Here is an 18,363-nt window from a genome sequence, read left to right as displayed (position 1 = left end):
GATTGTAGAGGTACTCAAAAAACTAAGCTTAGCCAGCTAGATATTGACGGCAGCAATGACATTTCATTGGACAAAGTATAAACATGCTGAGTTTATATTGCAACCGAGAATCGTAAACGTATGTCTCCGAACTGACTGCAAATCATCAAATCGGGATATGTATGAAGAGGCATGTGCAAGGGAAAACGACATCCTAAAAGCAAGACAAACGAAAACAGAGGCAATGCAGAGCCTGATACTCACTCTTCCCAGCTCTAACCTCTAGCATACCCTGTATACCGATCTACTGACTCGAACCGAACAAACTCTCCTCACTCTAGAGCGTCGCGGCAAATCAATGTCCATTAGTCCCATTCCCATTGGCATGGCCATTACCATTACCATTGGCGCCATCAACCTGCGGTTCAAACTCATCCTCATAAGCGCCCATAGACGCCTGACTCCTCACACGCTGCAACTGACTCTCCACATAATTGGAGACATGCTCGTCGAACGCCGGTCCAGGTGTCCCGTTCGACCTGCTGTGTCTTTCGTCATCGTCCTCAACTGCGGGCTCAGCAGGTGTCTGAGGCGCAGGTGTCGCAAACGCAGACTCGAAGTCACTCCTGTTGCCAATGGAGCGGCTAGTTGAGGAGCGGCGGACGAACGGCCTTGCGCTGCTGCCGCGGCGGCTTTGGCTGCGGACGGAGCGGGTGAAGATGTCGTCGAAGTAGTGGCTTGCTGCGGCGAATGGGGAACGCGGGGTTTGTGGAAGGCGGCAGTTGACACTTTTTTGGTAGTTAGCAGAGAACATATAGGCGAGGAAAGTTGGTGTGGAAAACATACCCTGTGTCGTGGATAACCTTAGCAATTAACCCTGTCCAGCCGCATTGATGGGATGCTCCCAGTCCCCGGCCGGTATCGCCGTCAAAGAACTCGTGGAACCACATGTAGTCTTTCCAGTGCTCGTCATAATCGAGCAAATCGGAGCCATCGTAGACTGCACGGCGGCCTTCGTCATTGCGCGCGAAGAGATGTTGCAGACGATGCTGGATTTCCTCCGCTACCTGGCCAAGATGCATGTAATCTCCCGATCCCGTGGGACACTCGACCTTGAAGGAGTCTCCGTAAAACATGTAGAAACGAAGGAGGGACTCAATGAGTAGGAAGTTGACGCATAACCAGACTGGGCCACGCCAGTTGCTGTTGCCACCAAAGAGGCCGCTGTCCGAGTCACCAGGAACATAGCTAACCTGAAACGTCTGGCCGTTGACGTCCATAGAGTAAGGATGATCCTCGTGGTACTTTGACATCGACCGAATTCCGTGGTCTGAAAGGAACTCCGTCTCGTCGAGCATGCGCTTTAAGATCTTCTCTAAACGGTCCCTACTAACTAGAGCTAAGAGAAGACGGTCGCTCTTTCCCCGACGTTTCATACTAGCAATATTGCGCTCAGCGACGTCCTGGCGGTTCTCGACGAACCACTCCAGTCTGCGCTTGAAAGACGGGAACTTGTTGATCAACTCAGGTTCGAGCGTTGATACCGCATAGAGTGGGATCAGCCCAACAAGTGACCGTACCGGAAGTTGCTGTGTCCACGGCCCACCGTATGAGATCGCATCGTAGTAGAACCTGCGCTGGTTAGTCTAATATGAAACTGACTTGACCGTTATGACATACCCGTCTTCCTCGTTCCACAAGGAATTCTCTTGTTCTCCAGACTTGAAGGTCATGGCATCACTGATCAGAATAAAGTGCTCAAAGAACTTAGATGCAACTGGTCCACGTCAGAATGCTAACATATACAATTGTATGAGCATAACTTACTGTCTTCATAGATTCGGCGATGTTTGGCCAGTTCGAGAGCAATGTTTAGCATGCTCAAGCAATAGAAAGCCATCCAACCGGTGCTGTCAGCTTGTTCCAGAACTCCACCCGTAGGAAGAGGTTCAGAGCGGTTGAAGAGCCCAATGTTATCGAGCCCAAGGAAGCCGCCCTCAAAGACATTCTTGCCGTCGTAGTCTTTTCTGTTCACCCACCAGGTGAAGTTTAGAAGTAGTTTCTGGAAAACGCGTTCAAGGAAATCAAGATCCTGTCGGCCGTACATCTTGCGCTCGATCTTGAAAACCCGGAAAGTCGCCCAGGCGTGAACAGGAGGGTTAACGTCTCCGAAATTCCATTCATAGGCTGCTAGCTGTCCATTCGGATGCATATACCACTCTCGGGTTAGGACATCCAACTGCCGCTTGGCAAACTCAGGATCGATCATAGCCAGCGGGATACAATGAAAAGCTGTGTCCCAGGCAGCAAAGAAAGGGTATTCCCAGGAATCCGGCATGGAGAGGATGTCATCCATATGCAGATGCTTCCACTGCTGGTTCCGGACCTGTTTTCGCTCTGGCGGAGGGGGAATCAAGCCGGGGTCGCCATTGGCCCATTGATCCCAGACAAAATGGTAATACTGCTTTGTCCACATCATACCTGCGAACGCCTGACGTTGAATGTTCCGTAAATCGTCGCTAATTGGTAGAGGACTGATGTGGTAGTAGAAATCGTCAGCTTCCGTCTTACGCTGTTCGATAACATCGTCTAGCTCCTCCTCGTTCACGAAAGGCTCGACCTTCTTGGAAAGGCGAAAGCGGACAACAGCGCACTCTCCCGGAGGTACTCCTTCGCCTTCGTTGAAAGCATACCAGGCGGCAAATTTGGTACCTTCATTAGCTGGGTTGACTGCATCTTTCTCGCCATTGACGATGTAACGATGGAAGGCATCTTTCACGTAAGGCTGATCGTTCTTCGTACCCCACAATAATTCGTTGTTCGTTTCATTATCAGTAAACAACATTTGGGGTACGACATCTTCTTGACCGTCTCCAGTAGCGGGAGAAGGGGCAAAACAGACATAACGCTCCCCTAGCTTGTCGTGGCTCGTTTTGACAGCAAGCGGAGCACTCTGCTGAATAGAAGGTTTCACTCTTCCCTCGTAGCCCCATGACCAAGTGTTTCGGAACCAGACATGTGGGATAATGTGCAAAGGAGCGGGCTCCGGGCCTCTGTTGTATGCAATCACACGAAACACAAGTTCATCTTCGTCGTCGTCTTCCTTGCCTGTCTCGATAAAGATATCCCAGTATTTGTTATTGTCGAAAGCGCCGGTATCGAGGATCTGGTACTCGCGGTCCTGTTTTCCTCGTCGAGCGTTCTCTTCGACCAGATCCTGGTATGGAAACTCGTTCTGGGGATATTTGTACAGATATTTCATGTACGAATGCTGAGAGGTAGGGCTATTAGAGAAAAGCCCGTCGTTGTTTCAGACCCACATGAACATACCGTAGGAGTGTTGTCAACATGAAAGTGAGCTTCCTTGATACTCTCGCCGTGATTTCCCTGTGGATTGGATAGACCGAACAGTCGCTCTTTTAAGAAACCACTATAAAAATGGGGAATTAGAGCACGGTCGCAGATGGGGCCAACAGCCAATCCAAAGGCGATGGAACATACTCTTTTCCATTCCAAAAAGCAAACGCGATATTTTGTAGATTGTGCGTGTCGCATACACCAGCTATTCCGTCCTCGCCCCAGCGATAGGTTCTCGAGCGGGCGTGGTCGTGGCTAAAGTCTAGTGTCGATCAGCAAGTGGTCCGCCCCCGCGGGGTTTAGGTTGCTTACAGCTCCAAGCATCACCGTTTGCTCTGGCAGTGATAGGCCGGTCAGCAAATGCATGATAATGCAATATACAGTCATTGCACGGGTAGAAGTGAAACTAGGCGAAGAGGACGGAGGGGTAAATAAGACATTGGATGGGAGACTCACGAATAATCCTCGCGTACTGCGGAGATTTGAAAAGCAGTTCGTCAGCTTTAACGGCCCCAGAAATATCCGCCGACAAAGAGCAATGACTGAGCAGAAACCAGAGACTCGAAAACACCTACCAGTAGCCCATTGTCTCTCTGCAACGTAGGGACCCCATTTTTTCCAGTACCTGATGCGATCGCGATCCTCCTTGAGGCGTTGTTCCTCGCGGGAGGTGTAGCTTTGCTTGTCTATGAGGACCATGATCGCAGTACTTGACGGCCCGGGTTAATAACAGGGAAAAGGTTAAGGAGGGAAAGGAGGTTGAGAGAGAAAGAGGGGAGCGCAGCTAGAAGAAGAGCTGTGGCCCTGTCAATACGTAGCACGGATGTACGCCAGCAGGCTTATCGTGCATCCAGGCTGTCGTAGTCTGGACCGCACCCCAGTGCAATCTGCTCCATTTCCGGGCGCTTATGGTCCGATTCCAGGGTTTTTGGAGTGGAGCGCAAGCAATCAGTGCACTGACATCATCCAAGCATCTTGGTTTATGGCGCTTGTAGTTGGGAGGCGTTTTTAGTCTGGTTGACTTAGGTACAATCATCCCGGCTCATTGAACTAGTTCGCAATCTCAAGCCACAGACAACTACCTCTATGTTTCACAACGCCGCAATGAATACGAGCTTGACTATGTCTATAACCAGTCAAGATATCACCCTGCTTCTCATGAGAATCTGGAATGTACCATGATGGATATACGGAGTATAATTCAGGCCAGTACATGACTACACTCAAGCGGCAATGGCAATGACAATGACAATAACAAGAATGCCACAGCTGAGCAAACCCAGGCTCCTGGCCGGCGCGATCATGATGGGACTTCAAATGCGGACCGAGCCGAATACGCCAAACAATGCTACAGGCGCCAGGGATGCATCGCTGTGAGATATAGATCAAAGAGACATCTTCAATCGTCCAACGCCTGACGGATACGAGCCGAAAACGCGCACGCATGCCAGAAATCAAGAAATCTGATTCCCTGAACGTACGTGCCTGCTAGAATACCAGGGATCAAGACGAGGAGCAGTCAGAGTCGAGCCCATTCGAGCCCTACTTTTAGCCGAATATAGTACTTTCTGCCAGCCCTAACGGGCAACGTCCGATCAGGAATTGCGTCCCTGCTGCCGGTCGCCTGGTCGCTGCCGTTGCTCGTCGCCGCTCGAGTACTGGCCTGTCGTGTCCGTTGGCGATGTTGTGGCTGATTCTATCGGAAAGCAATACATCAGAATCAGGTTGCTGCATGACGCAAGGTTGTCTATATCTTACCTGTGAACTGATATCCCCCTTCTCCATGTACCCCTGAAGATTGATTGTTACCACTCATGATAACTGATCCGCGCGCTTTCAGTCGCTCTTCGGCCTGGCGAATCTTGGCCTGGAGTTCTTCTAACTCTCGTTCCTGGATCATCATCTGGTATTTTCTAGGGTTCCGGTCAGCCTATTGTTCAATATTTCGAGGGTTGGGGATGAGTTAAGCTCCCCTCCCCCCCCCCCCAGAAAAGGGCGGATGCCAGGGGCCCAGGAAGAACTTACTTCTGATCGATGGTTTGCGAGAGATAATCGACATCGCTATCTAGTGAGAAAGCAGAATCTAGTGCAGAAGAGAAAGCCAGCGCCATAGTCCTGCGTGCCTCTAGTTAGCGCTCGGTCAAGTATACAGAAAGCGGGGACAACGAACGACTGCGGCCGGGCCTTCTTAACTTCTTGGTCTGCGTCGGACATTGTTGGGTATTGTGAATTAATGATATGGATAATAAATAAGCTCGAGAACTGTCGAAGAAGAATCGGTTCTGGTATCGAAAGAAGTTCGAGGCCGGTTCAGCAGAGCCGCGGCAAAGGGGTATCACAGTCGATTGAAGTATGAGAAGCAACAGCGGCTAGTAAGATATCGCCGAAACGTAGGTACTAAGGTGTTATTATATGGATGAAATCAGGACCAGTTGAAAGCTATAACTCAAGGAGGTCCGCGAAGAAGAGAGTGGATGGATAAAGTCAAGAAGCAGAGTCGTTGATGAGGGAAGTTGGAAGGAAGACAACCTTGTCGCACTCCTCTTCTTGATGGGGCCAGGAGGGACCACTTTTTAGTTGGATTGACAGGGGCCCTGCACGATCGGAGAAATGACAGAGATGACGACCAAAAGGGGGGACGGTCAAATTACACGGTTCAAGTTTCGGGATGGCTGCTTCAGAAGCTGGCGGTTTATCTAACAGCTCGAGTTGATGAGGGGCGCATCAAAGAAGCAATGAAGGCAAGAAAGGAGAGGCGAGGCGAGTGCAAGGGGCCCCAGGCACAGGGAGGGAGAGAAAGGGGACGGGAGATTGACTCGAGCTATAGTCAGGAACGGGTCCAAATCGACAGCTCTTGATGGCCACTGACATTTGTTGAAGCTAAATAGTGCTCTCAATCTCCCCACAGTTCAACTGGATACTCACAAAGATCCATCAGTTCCATCCACCAAGCAGTTACAGAGTTATAGCGCCTTTCACACATGGAAGCCTTGCAGTATTTGGCCCCGGGGTCATTTGGCAAGCTGCAGATAATCATACCGAGTAGGTGTCACAGAGCATGGCTGAAATTTTATCTCCAGGCAGCTATTCTCCGTATACTCCGACTCCCGAGTCTATAGATTAGATTCTCAGCGTTACTAGCTAGAAAGGGGCACGGGCAATTTCAGGCTGACCCCTGACACGATGGAGCCCGTAAAATACCGTATCATAATTCGATTGACTCGGACTCTGGAGTCATCGGAGACTCGACTCCATGCAGAGTACACTAAGAGAACTCATCTGAGATCCCTTAGCAGGCGAGGCGACAACAATGCTCCGGCTCTGCTCGGACCGTGGACCATTCCAGGTGCTGCTTCATGCATAACACGGCCCCCAGACCCCGTAGTTCGCGATGATGCCGGGGCAACCCGTGGCGTCATCTAGCATAGCGCTTCCGCAGGTAAGCCGGTTACATTACATACGGCTATTGGCTGGCGCGGCGATCGCTTTCACGTGACTCTTCCTGTGCAAGTCCCTCGTCACTGCTGTTGTGTCTAGGCGGGAACCGCGACTCTGAGAAACGGAAACGTTGCTCGAAACGAGATTTTCCCCAGTCGCTGCTTCAGCTTCACGTCCTCTTTTTCGTCCATTTTCGCGCCCTGAACCTCCGATTCCATCCTTGTCTCACCCACTTTGTATCTCCTCGAATGTCCTAATTTTTCAACAATTTTTTCTGTATTTTTTCCACCTCCCGAGCTTCCGTCTATCCGATCTCGTCGCGTGTCGCCCTTCTTCCAGGGTATTCCCCTTGGTCCATTGCGTCAATGGTCTGAACACCCACCCGTATGCGATCAGCGCTTTCACCTGCGCTATCAACCACCAATCAAACAGAAGAATTGCGACTGGCACCAATATTATCAGTATCGTCCTAGTTGATCTCTGCGGGCTTCTCTTTCATAACCCCCTTCCTCACCGTGGCCCCCATCCCTCCGTCCTCTTCCCCCAGTGGCCGGTCGCGCGGGCAATGGGGGATGCCTTCTCTATCGGCTTACACTCCACTTGAATCCCTTCTCTTCTTCCAGACTCTCGCCGCACACGATTCGCAACCCACCAACTTTGCTTCGATATCAGATGTTCTGAGCAAAAACAGATTTATTCGCGAAAATGGCGCGTTTGATCCGCGCAGGCTCACCCCAGAGGCGCTGGAGGACCTCTATTCGAAATTAATGCACGACGATGGAAGCAATTCGTCTGCCTCTTCCCAGGAACCAAACGGTCATCACTCGGAATCAAGTCCTAGTAATTCGAAAAAGCGCAAGATCAACGCATCTCGCCCCGGATTTGTTCAGTATCTTGTGCCGCACCTGTACGCCAAATATAAGGAATTGGTTACCAGGGAGATCAAGCTTGAAGAAAAGCGGTATAGGGACATTAAGGATGAGATCGCACGACTCGAGAAGGAAGAGCGCGAAGCGCCTCAAGAGAAGCCGACCGAGTCGGCACCAACGCCAACCCATACAAAACTGGGGCCTGCGACAGAACCGATGGACCTAGATACGCCCGATGTACCAGTCGCTCAACCACAGCCTGCCACAGAGCTGATACCTATCCCGGTCAAGGCTTCTACGAGCGTAGAAATAGACCAATCTTGGCCAGAGCCTCCCCGCAAGGATCAGCCGCCGACACAGCTCATTCAACAACCACTACCCTCGGGAATCAAGTCACCGGCGCAACTTCTTGGACAACAGCCAGAAGTCCAAAAGATCCTGCAGGCACCATCACTACAACCCCAACCAGAAATCCAACCTCCAGCGTTACCTCATCCAGAACCTCTACGTCGCACGCCGCACGCGACGCCGCAACCTACATCACAGCAACCGCTTCCGGCTCAGCAGTTGCAAGGTCCTCCCATCAGTTCTCAACAAGATCAGCCCGCGGCAGATCTTCCACGACAGACACAACTACCCAATGGACAAGTTATACCATCGGCTCAGCAATCACCTGCTGCCGCGCCCAGCGCACCTGTCCAGGAAAAGCCAGTCAACGTGCCGCCTACGCAGGCTCAAAAGCCGTTACCAAGTCCCGTTACCGCAGCTCCTGTTCCTCCCCGCGAACCCGCAACTACTCCGTTACCGCCCCCTCCACCACCTCAACTATCTCAGCCTCCGCAGACGACCAATGTACCAGTTGCTTCTCCTGCACCGCCGAAGCCCACCTCGGCCACGAAACCCGCTGCAAAGAAGAGTGCAGCCCCCGCTATCACACGTGGACCACCTCAAGCCAGTTTCCAACAATGGTCTTTGAACCAACCACAAACTCCACAGCATACCCCGCAACCTCCTTCATCCTCATTATCTCAACCTGCAAGTCACATCAAGCCTCTTCAACCGCTGCCCATCCAATCCACGCCAAAGGTGGTGCCGCGTCCTCAACATGTGGCAGCTCCATCGACGCCACAGCCCTCTCGCCCTGCCTTCCAAACACCAGTACCTCCAGTTTCCACATCTGGGTTTGCGACGCCTGTGGGACGCCCTCAAGGATTCCCGGCAACCTTACCGCGTGCGTCACGACCGCGGCTCTCAATCGCGACTCCTGGATCATCCACCCCTTGGAAGCAATCTTCGTTTTCCACCCTTCCCAACTCTCCTCGCTCACCCGAAAGACCTCGACCAGAAGACGTCAGTCCGATTAGCGAAAAGGCACCGTCACCATTCGGTTCACGAGCGGCAACCCCGGAACCCGATCCTCCGCGCCGAAAGGGTAATGGTCGGGGAAGGAAGAAGGCAACAGATGCAACTCCAGCAGGCACAAAGAAAAAAACGGAAAAGACCACTCCAGTGGCTGGGAGGAAACGTGACAGGAGCGCCGCTTCATCGAGAAGTCGGGGGCGATCTATACATTCGCGTGATGACGAACCAGGGGCGGAGGCTGGCAAGGTCAAGCACGAAGTACCAAGTACTCCAGCGGGTGTTAGTTCTGTAGGGCCCGAGCGTAGCTCTACTAGTCAAAGAGTCCCCAGGGGTCGGCCGAAGCGCAAACGTGAGGAGATCTCTGAACCAGAGCCTCAGCCTCGACCTCCGCCCCAGCCCGAGCTCAGTCAAATAAACCATGCGGATTCGGATCAATCGGCACCTTTTGTGCTGTGTGCGCGCAACTTTCGAGGGACCGGCACTCCAATCATGAATGATGTATTGACCCATAAACATGCATCTATGTTCGCCAAACCTCTGACGGAACGCGAGGCGCCTGGCTACCGAGATCTTATATACCGACCGCAGGACTTGAAATCTATAAAGTCGAGCATCAGTCAGGGGAGCAAGGCTTTGGCCGCCGCCACGGAAGCCGCCAATACACCAGTTGCGGACGGCGAGTCTCCGGTTCCATCGAAGAGTACCATTCATATGCTGCCCAAAACCGAAGATGTCATTCCGCCAAAGGCGATTGTTAATTCAGCGCAGCTAGAGAAGGAACTGATACGAATGTTTGCCAACGCAGTCATGTACAACCCAATCCCACAGCGTGGCTTTGGGCCAGCATTCCCAATGGCGCCGGAAGGTGGATCTGGACATCGGCAGCACACATCTGAGTCTGATGAGGGTGGCATCGTCAAGGACACTATTGAGATGTTCGAGGAAGTCGAGCAGGCGGTCACTACGTGGCGGTCTGCTGAGATCGCTAGCAAAACTGTTCTCTCTCTTCGAAGAGAAAGTACCAGCGATCACAACATGGACAGCGCAGACGACGTCAAGGGCTGATAGATCTCTGCTGTAATGAGTCAAGATAATCATGTAATTTAAATCAAGCGAAACTCGAGTGATATGTGCTCGTAACAACTGTTTTCCCTTTCCTGTCTATATAGTCGTAAATGATCGTAAACACATTTCGAAACGCAATACATAGCTTATGCTGCCTGAACGGTCTGCGGCTTTGTCCGTCCCAGCCCATCCTTGGCATAGAAGTCCATCGGGTAAACACCCTCATGTGTCTTCTCCCAGCCCTCTCGAACTCCCAGAGCAATGAGAGCCTCATATGGCGTCAATAATGGCCTCGAGAACGCATAACCCCAATCGATACTAAGTCGCGGGCAAGCGATTTGTACCCAACACTCCACATCCGACATGGCCGCCAGCTTCCCCGGGAAAATCTCGCTAAGAAGTAGATTGACGAAGGGAATCCCCCGCTCATTAAGATGCGACTCAATCATGGCCATAGTATGCGGGTTTCCCTGCCGGCCGAGAGAGCCGAGGATGATGCCCCATTTCTTCGCGGAGCGTGCGGTGGAGATGGCGTCGCGGCGGAGGGTATGCATTTCGGTGTGGTCGTAGGATTCGCGACTGAGGGTGCGGGAGTATGGGTCGTAGCGGTAGGCGGGGATGGAAGGGTTGTGGATCATGGCGGACTCGAGGTGGAAGCGGCCGTCGCCGAGGTATAGGAGGTAGCCGATTTGCTGGTTGGAAAGGGTTGGCGAGGTGCAGCCTAGGATTTCGCCTTTCGAAAGTGGAGTGATTTGCGGGATGACGACGTTGAACCCGGCGCGTTCGAGGACAGGCTTGAGGCCGTGCAGGGTTGCGTTGAACTGAATTGTGCCGACGGTGGCAATTGTCTTGCCTGGTTGAAAGTTGCGCTCGAGGGTTGTGAGGAGGTGCGTTGTGTCGATGCTGATGTCGACGAAGATGTAAAGCGTCTTGATCTTTGTGACGTCCACAGGGATCAGGCAGGAGTGCGCGTAGTGGACAAGGAGGTCGCAGCCGAGAGCGCGGGCCGTGTAATCGTCTATGCAGCATGCGCCGTAGGTAACATCGCCCATGATGAGGGTCTCCGTGCCCGGGCAGAATTGTGTGAGGATATCGGAGATTGTTGTTGCGAAGAGGAGGAGGCCTTCGGGAAATTGGAGAGCTATGCGCTTTGCGCCGGAGGTGCGGATGCGGTGAATGGTTTTGGGGATCTCGAACGAGTAATTTTTGGGGAGGAGGTCGATGGCGGCGAGAATGTCCGGGTCTTGGGAGATTTCAATGGGAACTTGATTCAGGGTTCTGGGCGTCCTTCGGGGCGCAGCTGTTATGTTTAGCATTTGAGTAGAATTGAGGGTGGCCTGTTGTACCTTTCTGTATGCTTGTGGATTCAACATCCTGGACGCTCGGTGATGATTGTGCCTGCGCGTCTGCTGTGCGTCTTCCAACAAACCGCTTCTTCGGCTGCCGGAGAGAGGCGTTTGTCTGAGGAGTTTCAATGGAGTCACTCATCCTGCCGATTTGGTTGCCTGTTGTACAAGTACTCAAGATAAGAAGTGGGATGAAACCATTTTTTCCCAATCGGAGTCTGACTAAGAGGGGCCAGGTGGGGCAGCCGAGTCTAACCCTTTCCGGTCTGTCAAGTGGCTTCTCCGCATTTCGCCCGGACTGTGTTCCAACAACCTGGGGCTCATGGCCTGATTTCATCATCGCTCTTCCTCGAGGCTCGAAGCTGACTTGTGTCCCTAGCCTGCTTTTGTCTATCATAATGATCAAATTGACGCATAGGCTGAGCCTTCTGTCCGCTCTACGACCTCATTCGACGAGACGCTTTGCGACAGAGGCGCGGTTAACTCCGGACCATGTCCGCATTGTTGAAGTAGGCCCTCGCGACGGGCTACAGAACGAGAAGAAGTCCATATCGCTAGAGACGAAACTTCAGCTTATATCAAAGCTCGCTAAGACAGGTGTCACGACCATTGAAGCGGGTTCTTTCGTACCTGCCAAATGGGTTCCCCAGGTATGTCTGTGGGCGGGAGGCTGCGACTGAAACGTTGTGATTCGATGTATTCAACTGATCGTGAAATCGATAGATGGCGAGTACTGCAGAAATATGTGAGCATCTACTACAAACACCTCCGCAATCTCAAAATGAAATCGCATACAACTACCTAGTACCGAACGCCAAGGGATTAGAAGGTCTCATCAAGGTCATGGATTCAACAGGTGCCTCGGCAAGCACAGAGGGAACCGAGACCAAGCCTCCGACCACCACCGAGATCTCCCTCTTTGCTGCAGCAACAGAAGCATTTTCCAAAGCCAACACCAATTGCACCATCCAAGAATCGCTGGATCGAGTTCGTCCTATCGTAGCATTGGCCAAGACCAAAGATATTCGGGTCCGCGGATACGTTTCTGTTGCACTTGGTTGCCCATATGAGGGCCCAGATGTTTCGCCATCAAAGGTGGCTGATATCACGGCGACTTTACTAGAGATGGGTGCGGACGAAGTGTCAGTAGCCGACACGACGGGGATGGGGACTGCACCCCGCACAATGGAACTCCTCAAAGCTCTGAAGGCAGCTGGCATTGCCAACACCGACTTGGCGCTCCATTTTCACGACACTTACGGGCAAGCGTTGGTGAACACTATTGTAGGCTTAGAACACGGGGTTCGCATTTTCGACAGTAGTGTTGGCGGGCTCGGCGGCTGCCCTTACTCCAAGGGGGCGACAGGCAATGTTTCAACCGAAGATTTGGTGCATACGATCCATGGTCTTGGGATGCATACTGGCATTGATCTGGAGGAGATGTCAAGAATCGGGTCGTGGATCAGTGGTGAGCTAAGTCGGCCTAATGAAAGTAGAGCAGGGAAGGCGACGGTAGCAAGGCTTCAGTCATAGTCTGTCTTTCAAAGCAATGAGGTTCAATTTCGGCTAAATCATTTCTGGATCCTCTTTCTTACCAGTATAGTTCGGCTGCCTTATCTACTCCGCACGCCTATCTTTAGACGACTCTATCTATACAAGCGCTCACCGCTCAGGCAACTCATCACGCGACGTGGACGCTTCAACTTCTCTTCCATTTTCCATCCATCTACCACAATTCATGGCGTTCCGGTATGATTACTTATGACATGACTGTATATCTATTGCTACAATAGAACCTTTCCTCTATCTCCGCTCCTGTAGTCTACTAAATCGTCACATCCCAGCTTGCGACCTCTGGTTATGCCTGAGGGACAAATGCTGCCTCTCCCGGGTTCGCCGTCTTCCTCATGGGCCCGTTTCCGCGCACAGCTTAGTGCAGTATTCCACAGAGCTGATCCCAAGGTCTGTGTGGCGTTTTGGTTATTCGGTAGGTACCAGACCCCGTCACCCTTCTCATGTACTCTAACTGAACCATGACCGTCAGGTCTGATCAACAACGTGCTCTATGTTATCATTTTATCTGCTGCGCTCGACCTTGTCGGCCCCAACGTGCCAAAGGGCGTGGTACTGCTTGCTGATGTGATTCCGTCCTTCGGAGCAAAGCTCGTCGCCCCCTACTTCATCCACGCTGTCCCTTATTCCGTCCGAATCGTGATATGTGTGGTTCTCTCTGCCCTGGGCATGCTCGTGGTAGCGTTGAGCCCGGCATATGTTGATGGCGGCACGATATCTTCTAAGCTCGCGGGCATTGTATTAGCGAGCTTGTCGAGTGGTATCGGAGAACTGAGTTTCGTTGGCTTGACGCACTTCTACGGCCCGTTTAGTCTGGCGGCTTGGGGAAGCGGTACGGGGGCTGCTGGGCTGGTCGGAGCTGGTGCATATGCACTGGCGACTACATCTTTGGGCCTTCAAGTGAAAACGACGTTAATGACGTCCGCTTTTCTCCCGGTTGTTCTAGCCGTCAGCTTTTTCTTCATACTGCCCCGATCGCGGATACAGTCTGGACACGCTGGATCTGGGGAAGAAGAAGGACATGTGGGCAACGGTGCACTCGGCGATGATGGTGATGAAGAAAGGGAGGGCTTACTTGGCTCGTCCATTCATTCCACGGGGAGTGCCAAAGCTACTCGATGGCGTGGATGGCATAGCTTGAAGACCAACCTGCATCGCGCGCGAGGGCTATTCTTCCCTTTGTATGAACTCTGGCTCTTCGTATGAATGATAGCTGACCGCGTCTCTAGTATGCTTCCACTGCTTCTCGTATACATTGCCGAGTACACCATCAACCAAGGGGTATCGCCGACGCTCCTATTTCCGCTCAAGGAGACCCCTTTCGCCCATTTCCGGGCATTCTACCCCGCATATAATGCGATATACCAGGTTGGCGTCTTCATATCTCGCTCCTCTACTCCTTTCTTCCGTATACATAACCTCTACCTTCCATCTTTCTTGCAGATCGTCAACCTGATGGTATTGACGCTGCACTCATTGTTCAACTTCATCCCCAACGTCTATCTCGTTTTCATCGTGGTCTTCTGGGAAGGTCTCCTAGGAGGTCTAGTTTACGTCAATACCTTCGCAGAGATTGGCGACCGTGTGCCTCGAGAAGACCGCGAGTTCTCACTCAGCGCAACCACGGTTAGCGACTCTGGGGGTATCTGTATCGCTGGCTTTCTTGGGATGGTTTTCGAAGTCTGGCTCTGCGATTGGCAAGTTTCGCATGGAAGGGACTTTTGTCGGAGAACGTGATTGATACGATACCAGATAAACAATAGACATCCAAGACATACGAAGTATCCGTATTCGAAACATACCAAAATTCAGTCTGCGTCAGGTAGCTGCCAGCTGGAAGTTCAGCTGACAAGCATTTGCGTCACAGGACTCCAGTCACTGGCTGATTTGCATGTGATTGAGGAATGTGGAGAGCTCCGGGGTAAAGCCCGAGCCCTGCTTGACTGCCAACAGAAGGCACACCACCACTCACGAGAGACCTAATCATTCTCCAGTTTCAACATCTCCATACTTACTCTAGGATCTGCTTGTGTTTGCCACTCCTTGCCCTGATGCCTGCTGCGTGGGTTATAGCAAGTCGTGGTAAGCAGGCTGGTGTGGGGCCTTCACATGCATCATTGTCTGGGGACCATGATGTGTGCCTTTGACAGTGATGACCATGGCCCTTTGTTCTTCTTCATTCACTCTTCAGCCTCTGGTCTGGTTTGTTTGCTTTCTTTCACTCATGTGCCTTCAATCTCAACTTCCTCGCTTATCGACTCGATCTTGACTTAGCTGATTGCAAGATAAAATTGATGGAGTAATCGCTCCTCTTTACCCGCATTCTTTATACATGCCTCTTCCTGTATCGCAGCGCATTCTGAAGGATCATTTCTCCGATATTGCTACCTTTCGTGCGACATCTTTGTCGGATCACCCGTTCATCTAGCCCGAAAGGCCTCCGTGTCGCACAGTCACTTCCTCGATATACTTCCCTAGCTGGTTGCAATGATAGGTAAGCGGAATTGCACGAGTAGGTCCTGCGTAACACTGACGATTGGCCTAGATCACGTTCTGGGGAGACCATCAACCAGGTCCCGCAAGGTACAAGTACTGGCCGTATTTCTATTTTGGTCGTACTACCTCCTCAGGTTTGTGCAGGAGTTCGCATCTTCATGCAACAGCTGCTGACTATCAGTCTGATAGGGGAAACAAACACGGTCCACCCGTCGTCCGGAAGATATCATCTCGTCTATCCCAGAGGTTGAGTGTTTGGCAGACCACAGTCATTGTCGTTCTCTGGCTCTATTTCTCTCGGAATTTCGCCAAAATCGTAGGCCTCGAGAGCCCCGAACCCTTAGCGAACCTTTACTCCCGGCCCTACTTCCGCGCGACATGGATTACAACTGCGCTGGATGCTGGATTCTGGACTGCGATGAAGGTGCGGCCGAAGTGGCTCCGAGACATTGCGTCTTTGGTTGGAACGGTCTATTACCTTTTTGCGGCCGAGCAGGCTGATGATAAGGTCCGCCGTGTACGGGCAACGTTGACAGTGGAGCATCTGCGGGTTTCATGGAACAAAGGAACTACACCTTATCTATGGGCACTTGCGAGCCTTGTACGCCCAAGGCTAACCAGGTACTCGCCCCGTGCTATACGTATCCCTCGACCTCGGCAGTCGATTTACACTGAGCCAACAAATGCGTGGTTGTACTTTGATGGTCCCCTGAGTGCACTGAAGGAACAGACCTGCATCGTCCTTGATATTCCCGGAGGTGGCTTTGTTTCCATGACGCCACGGCACTCTGAAGATCGATTACTTGCGTGGGCCGGAAAGACCAAGCTCCCGATATTGAGTCTGAACTATAAGAAAGCGCCAGAATACCCGTACCCGTATGCGCTAAATGAATGCTATGATGTCTATCATTCGATAATCACCACGCGTGGTCGTTGCTTAGGGCTAAGTGGGGATGCGCCGCCTCGAATCATACTCACTGGTGACAGCGCTGGCGCTAATCTTGCTGTTGGAACGACTTTGATGGTGCTCCAATCTCGTGATCGAGGGACATCCCTTGGGCAAGGAAACATCTCGCTTCCAGGACCAGATGGGCTAGTACTTGCTTACCCAGCGCTGAATATGAAGATCGAGAGTTGGATGACCGAAGAACAAATGGCTTTGATTCAAGAAAAGAGCACAAATCGGAGTGTTGTGCAGAGAAAGGACATGGACTACAAGAGACTGACGCCTTTTGCCTCTCCAGGAGGTTCTTCTGATGACCTTCGGCAGAACTCCTACCTTTCTGAGCCAGACTTAGAGACAGGCACTTTGGTAGAAGAGGCCGCGGAGCTGGCTCTGGGAAGGGACAAGGACGAAGGTCTAGATAAACAGACTGCTTACCTTGCCAATAATCCACCCAAGAAAATTCAAACCAGGCTCGCCGTGTCATCGATGATCTCATACGTCAACGACAGGATCTTGTCGCCGGAAATGATGAGAGCTATGGTCATCCTTTATGTCGGGCCTTACAACCGTCCGGACTTCAATACAGACTATTTACTGTCCCCGATTCTGGCGCCTGAAGCGCTTCTCGCGCAATTCCCCAAGACATGCATCCTTACAGGCGAGCGGGATCCATTGGTCGACGACACAGTAGTCTTTGCCGGACGGCTAAGGCAGGCCAAATTGCGTCGATTCCAGGAGCGGCAGGAATTAGGGCTTGAGAAATCACATCACACATTCAACGAAAAAGACCATGTGGAGGTCTTGCTGATACCTGGTATCTCACACGGCTTTATGCAGATGGCTGGGTTCTTCCCTGACAGCTGGAAGCATATCTACCGGTGTGCATCCTGGATTCAGACGCTGGTGGAGATGGCCGATCTCAAAAAGTCACCTTCAGGTCTCAACAATCACACACTCTCTCACAGTCACATCTCAAAGGCCGATTCTGACCAGGCTCCTCTTCGTAACCACAGGCGCACGCCTACTGGCGAATCGTCCGCAGACGAAGACAAGCCACTCGAAATGAGCATGGGCAGAATGACTCCGTTGACCCCTGCGGCGCGCACTGGCAGCCACCCAAACCACAACCACGACCATGTTCCAAGTCCGGTGGTTGAGAAAGAAACTGAGACTGAGACAGAACCCGAGCAGCTACCCTCGAGTCGCGTCAGCCCTACCACCACTAAGGATGACCAAACGAACCCTGGAGGTGGTAGGCTTTGGGGTCGACCGGCCAGATCAAGGGGACTGGGCAGACGGCGTCCATTGGCGCCATCTAAGATTAACATAGTCCCGGAATGGGCATCTGATACCGTGAGTCCGGTACAGGCGCGAGACTCCAGCTTGTACAGTTTGCCGAGTGAGGAGGATCTCTTGCGTCGCAGGATGTCTGGACTGGCAGGTGGGTTGATGGGGATTGGTGAGGGGGCCAGGACGCCGTGAAAGGATACTCTGGCTCAGATGTGTCAGCACATTATACCGCTGGGCCATTAAAACCAATTGGCTATAGACCGGTCCTTATACACCAACAAGATGAAGGACTCTATTGTTGTAACATTGGACTTGGTGTTTATGTTGAGACAGGAGTGCACATATTCAATAGATATATATTCTGGGTTGGCAGTGCATCATCAAGGCTATGCATAATAGAAGAATTTCGCGAGTAACGGTAGTCGTATATTAGACTGTGCAACGAAGTATTTATCACTCTTCCTTGCCATACCGTCAGTACATCCTTTATTATCCGACGGTTAGGTTGATCCCTTGATAAGGCAGGCAGGCCCCTGCAGGCGGATAAAGTAGCCCCTCTGATCTGCATGCAAGGCTTGGCTCGGTTGAAGCTCTCCCTGGCTCTTCATGAGAACCACACTGTTTTTGTTTAGATAACTCGCGG

The 18,363-nt window shown here is 52.0% G+C and overlaps 5 protein-coding genes across 5 annotated transcripts; 2 read left to right on the top strand and 3 right to left on the bottom strand.

Moving 5' to 3' along the window:
- Positions 1 to 299: 299 nt before the first annotated feature.
- On the bottom strand, positions 300 to 4,181 carry BDW74DRAFT_48189 (uncharacterized protein). The gene is made up of 9 exons (XM_073732919.1): positions 3,912 to 4,181; positions 3,793 to 3,808; positions 3,649 to 3,671; positions 3,481 to 3,598; positions 3,310 to 3,409; positions 1,807 to 3,250; positions 1,660 to 1,756; positions 826 to 1,611; positions 300 to 767 (listed from the first exon to the last, which is right to left on the bottom strand). Exons 1-9 carry the CDS (start codon positions 4,033 to 4,035, stop codon positions 335 to 337), a joined length of 3,141 nt encoding a protein of 1,046 aa, XP_073588822.1. The 5' UTR covers positions 4,036 to 4,181; the 3' UTR covers positions 300 to 334.
- A 750-nt stretch (positions 4,182 to 4,931) lies between these two features.
- Positions 4,932 to 5,550, bottom strand: BDW74DRAFT_173565 (uncharacterized protein; the record flags this gene model as incomplete). Its single annotated transcript, XM_073727812.1, has 4 exons — positions 4,932 to 5,032; positions 5,095 to 5,249; positions 5,362 to 5,451; positions 5,507 to 5,550. 4 exons carry the CDS (start codon positions 5,548 to 5,550, stop codon positions 4,932 to 4,934), a joined length of 390 nt encoding a protein of 129 aa, XP_073588821.1.
- A 1,638-nt stretch (positions 5,551 to 7,188) lies between these two features.
- Positions 7,189 to 10,143, top strand: BDW74DRAFT_48167 (uncharacterized protein). Its single transcript, XM_073732917.1, has one exon. It carries the CDS (start codon positions 7,347 to 7,349, stop codon positions 10,068 to 10,070), a length of 2,724 nt encoding a protein of 907 aa, XP_073588820.1. The 5' UTR covers positions 7,189 to 7,346; the 3' UTR covers positions 10,071 to 10,143.
- dph1 (2-(3-amino-3-carboxypropyl)histidine synthase) lies at positions 10,144 to 11,716 on the bottom strand. Its single transcript, XM_073732916.1, has 2 exons — positions 11,417 to 11,716; positions 10,144 to 11,370 (listed from the first exon to the last, which is right to left on the bottom strand). Exons 1-2 carry the CDS (start codon positions 11,556 to 11,558, stop codon positions 10,217 to 10,219), a joined length of 1,296 nt encoding a protein of 431 aa, XP_073588819.1. The 5' UTR covers positions 11,559 to 11,716; the 3' UTR covers positions 10,144 to 10,216.
- Positions 11,717 to 11,814: 98 nt separating this feature from the next.
- On the top strand, positions 11,815 to 17,912 carry BDW74DRAFT_165313 (uncharacterized protein; the record flags this gene model as incomplete). Its single annotated transcript, XM_073726403.1, has 7 exons — positions 11,815 to 12,066; positions 12,140 to 12,928; positions 13,286 to 13,403; positions 13,461 to 14,169; positions 14,218 to 14,630; positions 15,534 to 15,618; positions 15,674 to 17,912. The coding sequence occupies 7 exons, from the start codon at positions 11,815 to 11,817 to the stop codon at positions 17,910 to 17,912; spliced, it is 4,605 nt and encodes a 1,534-aa protein (XP_073588818.1).
- Between the last annotated feature and the right edge of the window lie 451 nt (positions 17,913 to 18,363).

The sequence above is a fragment of the Aspergillus multicolor genome (assembly GCF_047715735.1).
Source record: "Aspergillus multicolor strain CBS 133.54 unplaced genomic scaffold BDW74scaffold_2, whole genome shotgun sequence".
Taxonomy (NCBI): Eukaryota; Fungi; Ascomycota; class Eurotiomycetes; order Eurotiales; family Aspergillaceae; genus Aspergillus; species Aspergillus multicolor.
The sequence above is the reverse complement of the archived record's forward strand: the minus strand, read 5'-3'. Positions and strand labels throughout refer to the sequence as shown.

Excerpts from the sequence above, each read along its gene's own strand:
- BDW74DRAFT_48189 (XM_073732919.1), bottom strand. The coding sequence starts at position 4,035 with ATGGTCCTCATAGACAAGCAAAGCTACACCTCCCGCGAGGAACAACGC. Across the intron at positions 3,410-3,480 it reads GCTTTTTGGAATGGAAAAGA|TGGTTTCTTAAAAGAGCGAC; the intron begins GTATGTTCCATC and ends CCATTTTTATAG. Across the intron at positions 768-825 it reads AAGGTTATCCACGACACAGG|TGTCAACTGCCGCCTTCCAC; the intron begins GTATGTTTTCCA and ends CTACCAAAAAAG.
- BDW74DRAFT_48167 (XM_073732917.1), top strand. The coding sequence starts at position 7,347 with ATGCCTTCTCTATCGGCTTACACTCCACTTGAATCCCTTCTCTTCTTC.
- dph1 (XM_073732916.1), bottom strand. The coding sequence starts at position 11,558 with ATGAGTGACTCCATTGAAACTCCTCAGACAAACGCCTCTCTCCGGCAG. Across the intron at positions 11,371-11,416 it reads ATCCACAAGCATACAGAAAG|CTGCGCCCCGAAGGACGCCC; the intron begins GTACAACAGGCC and ends TAAACATAACAG.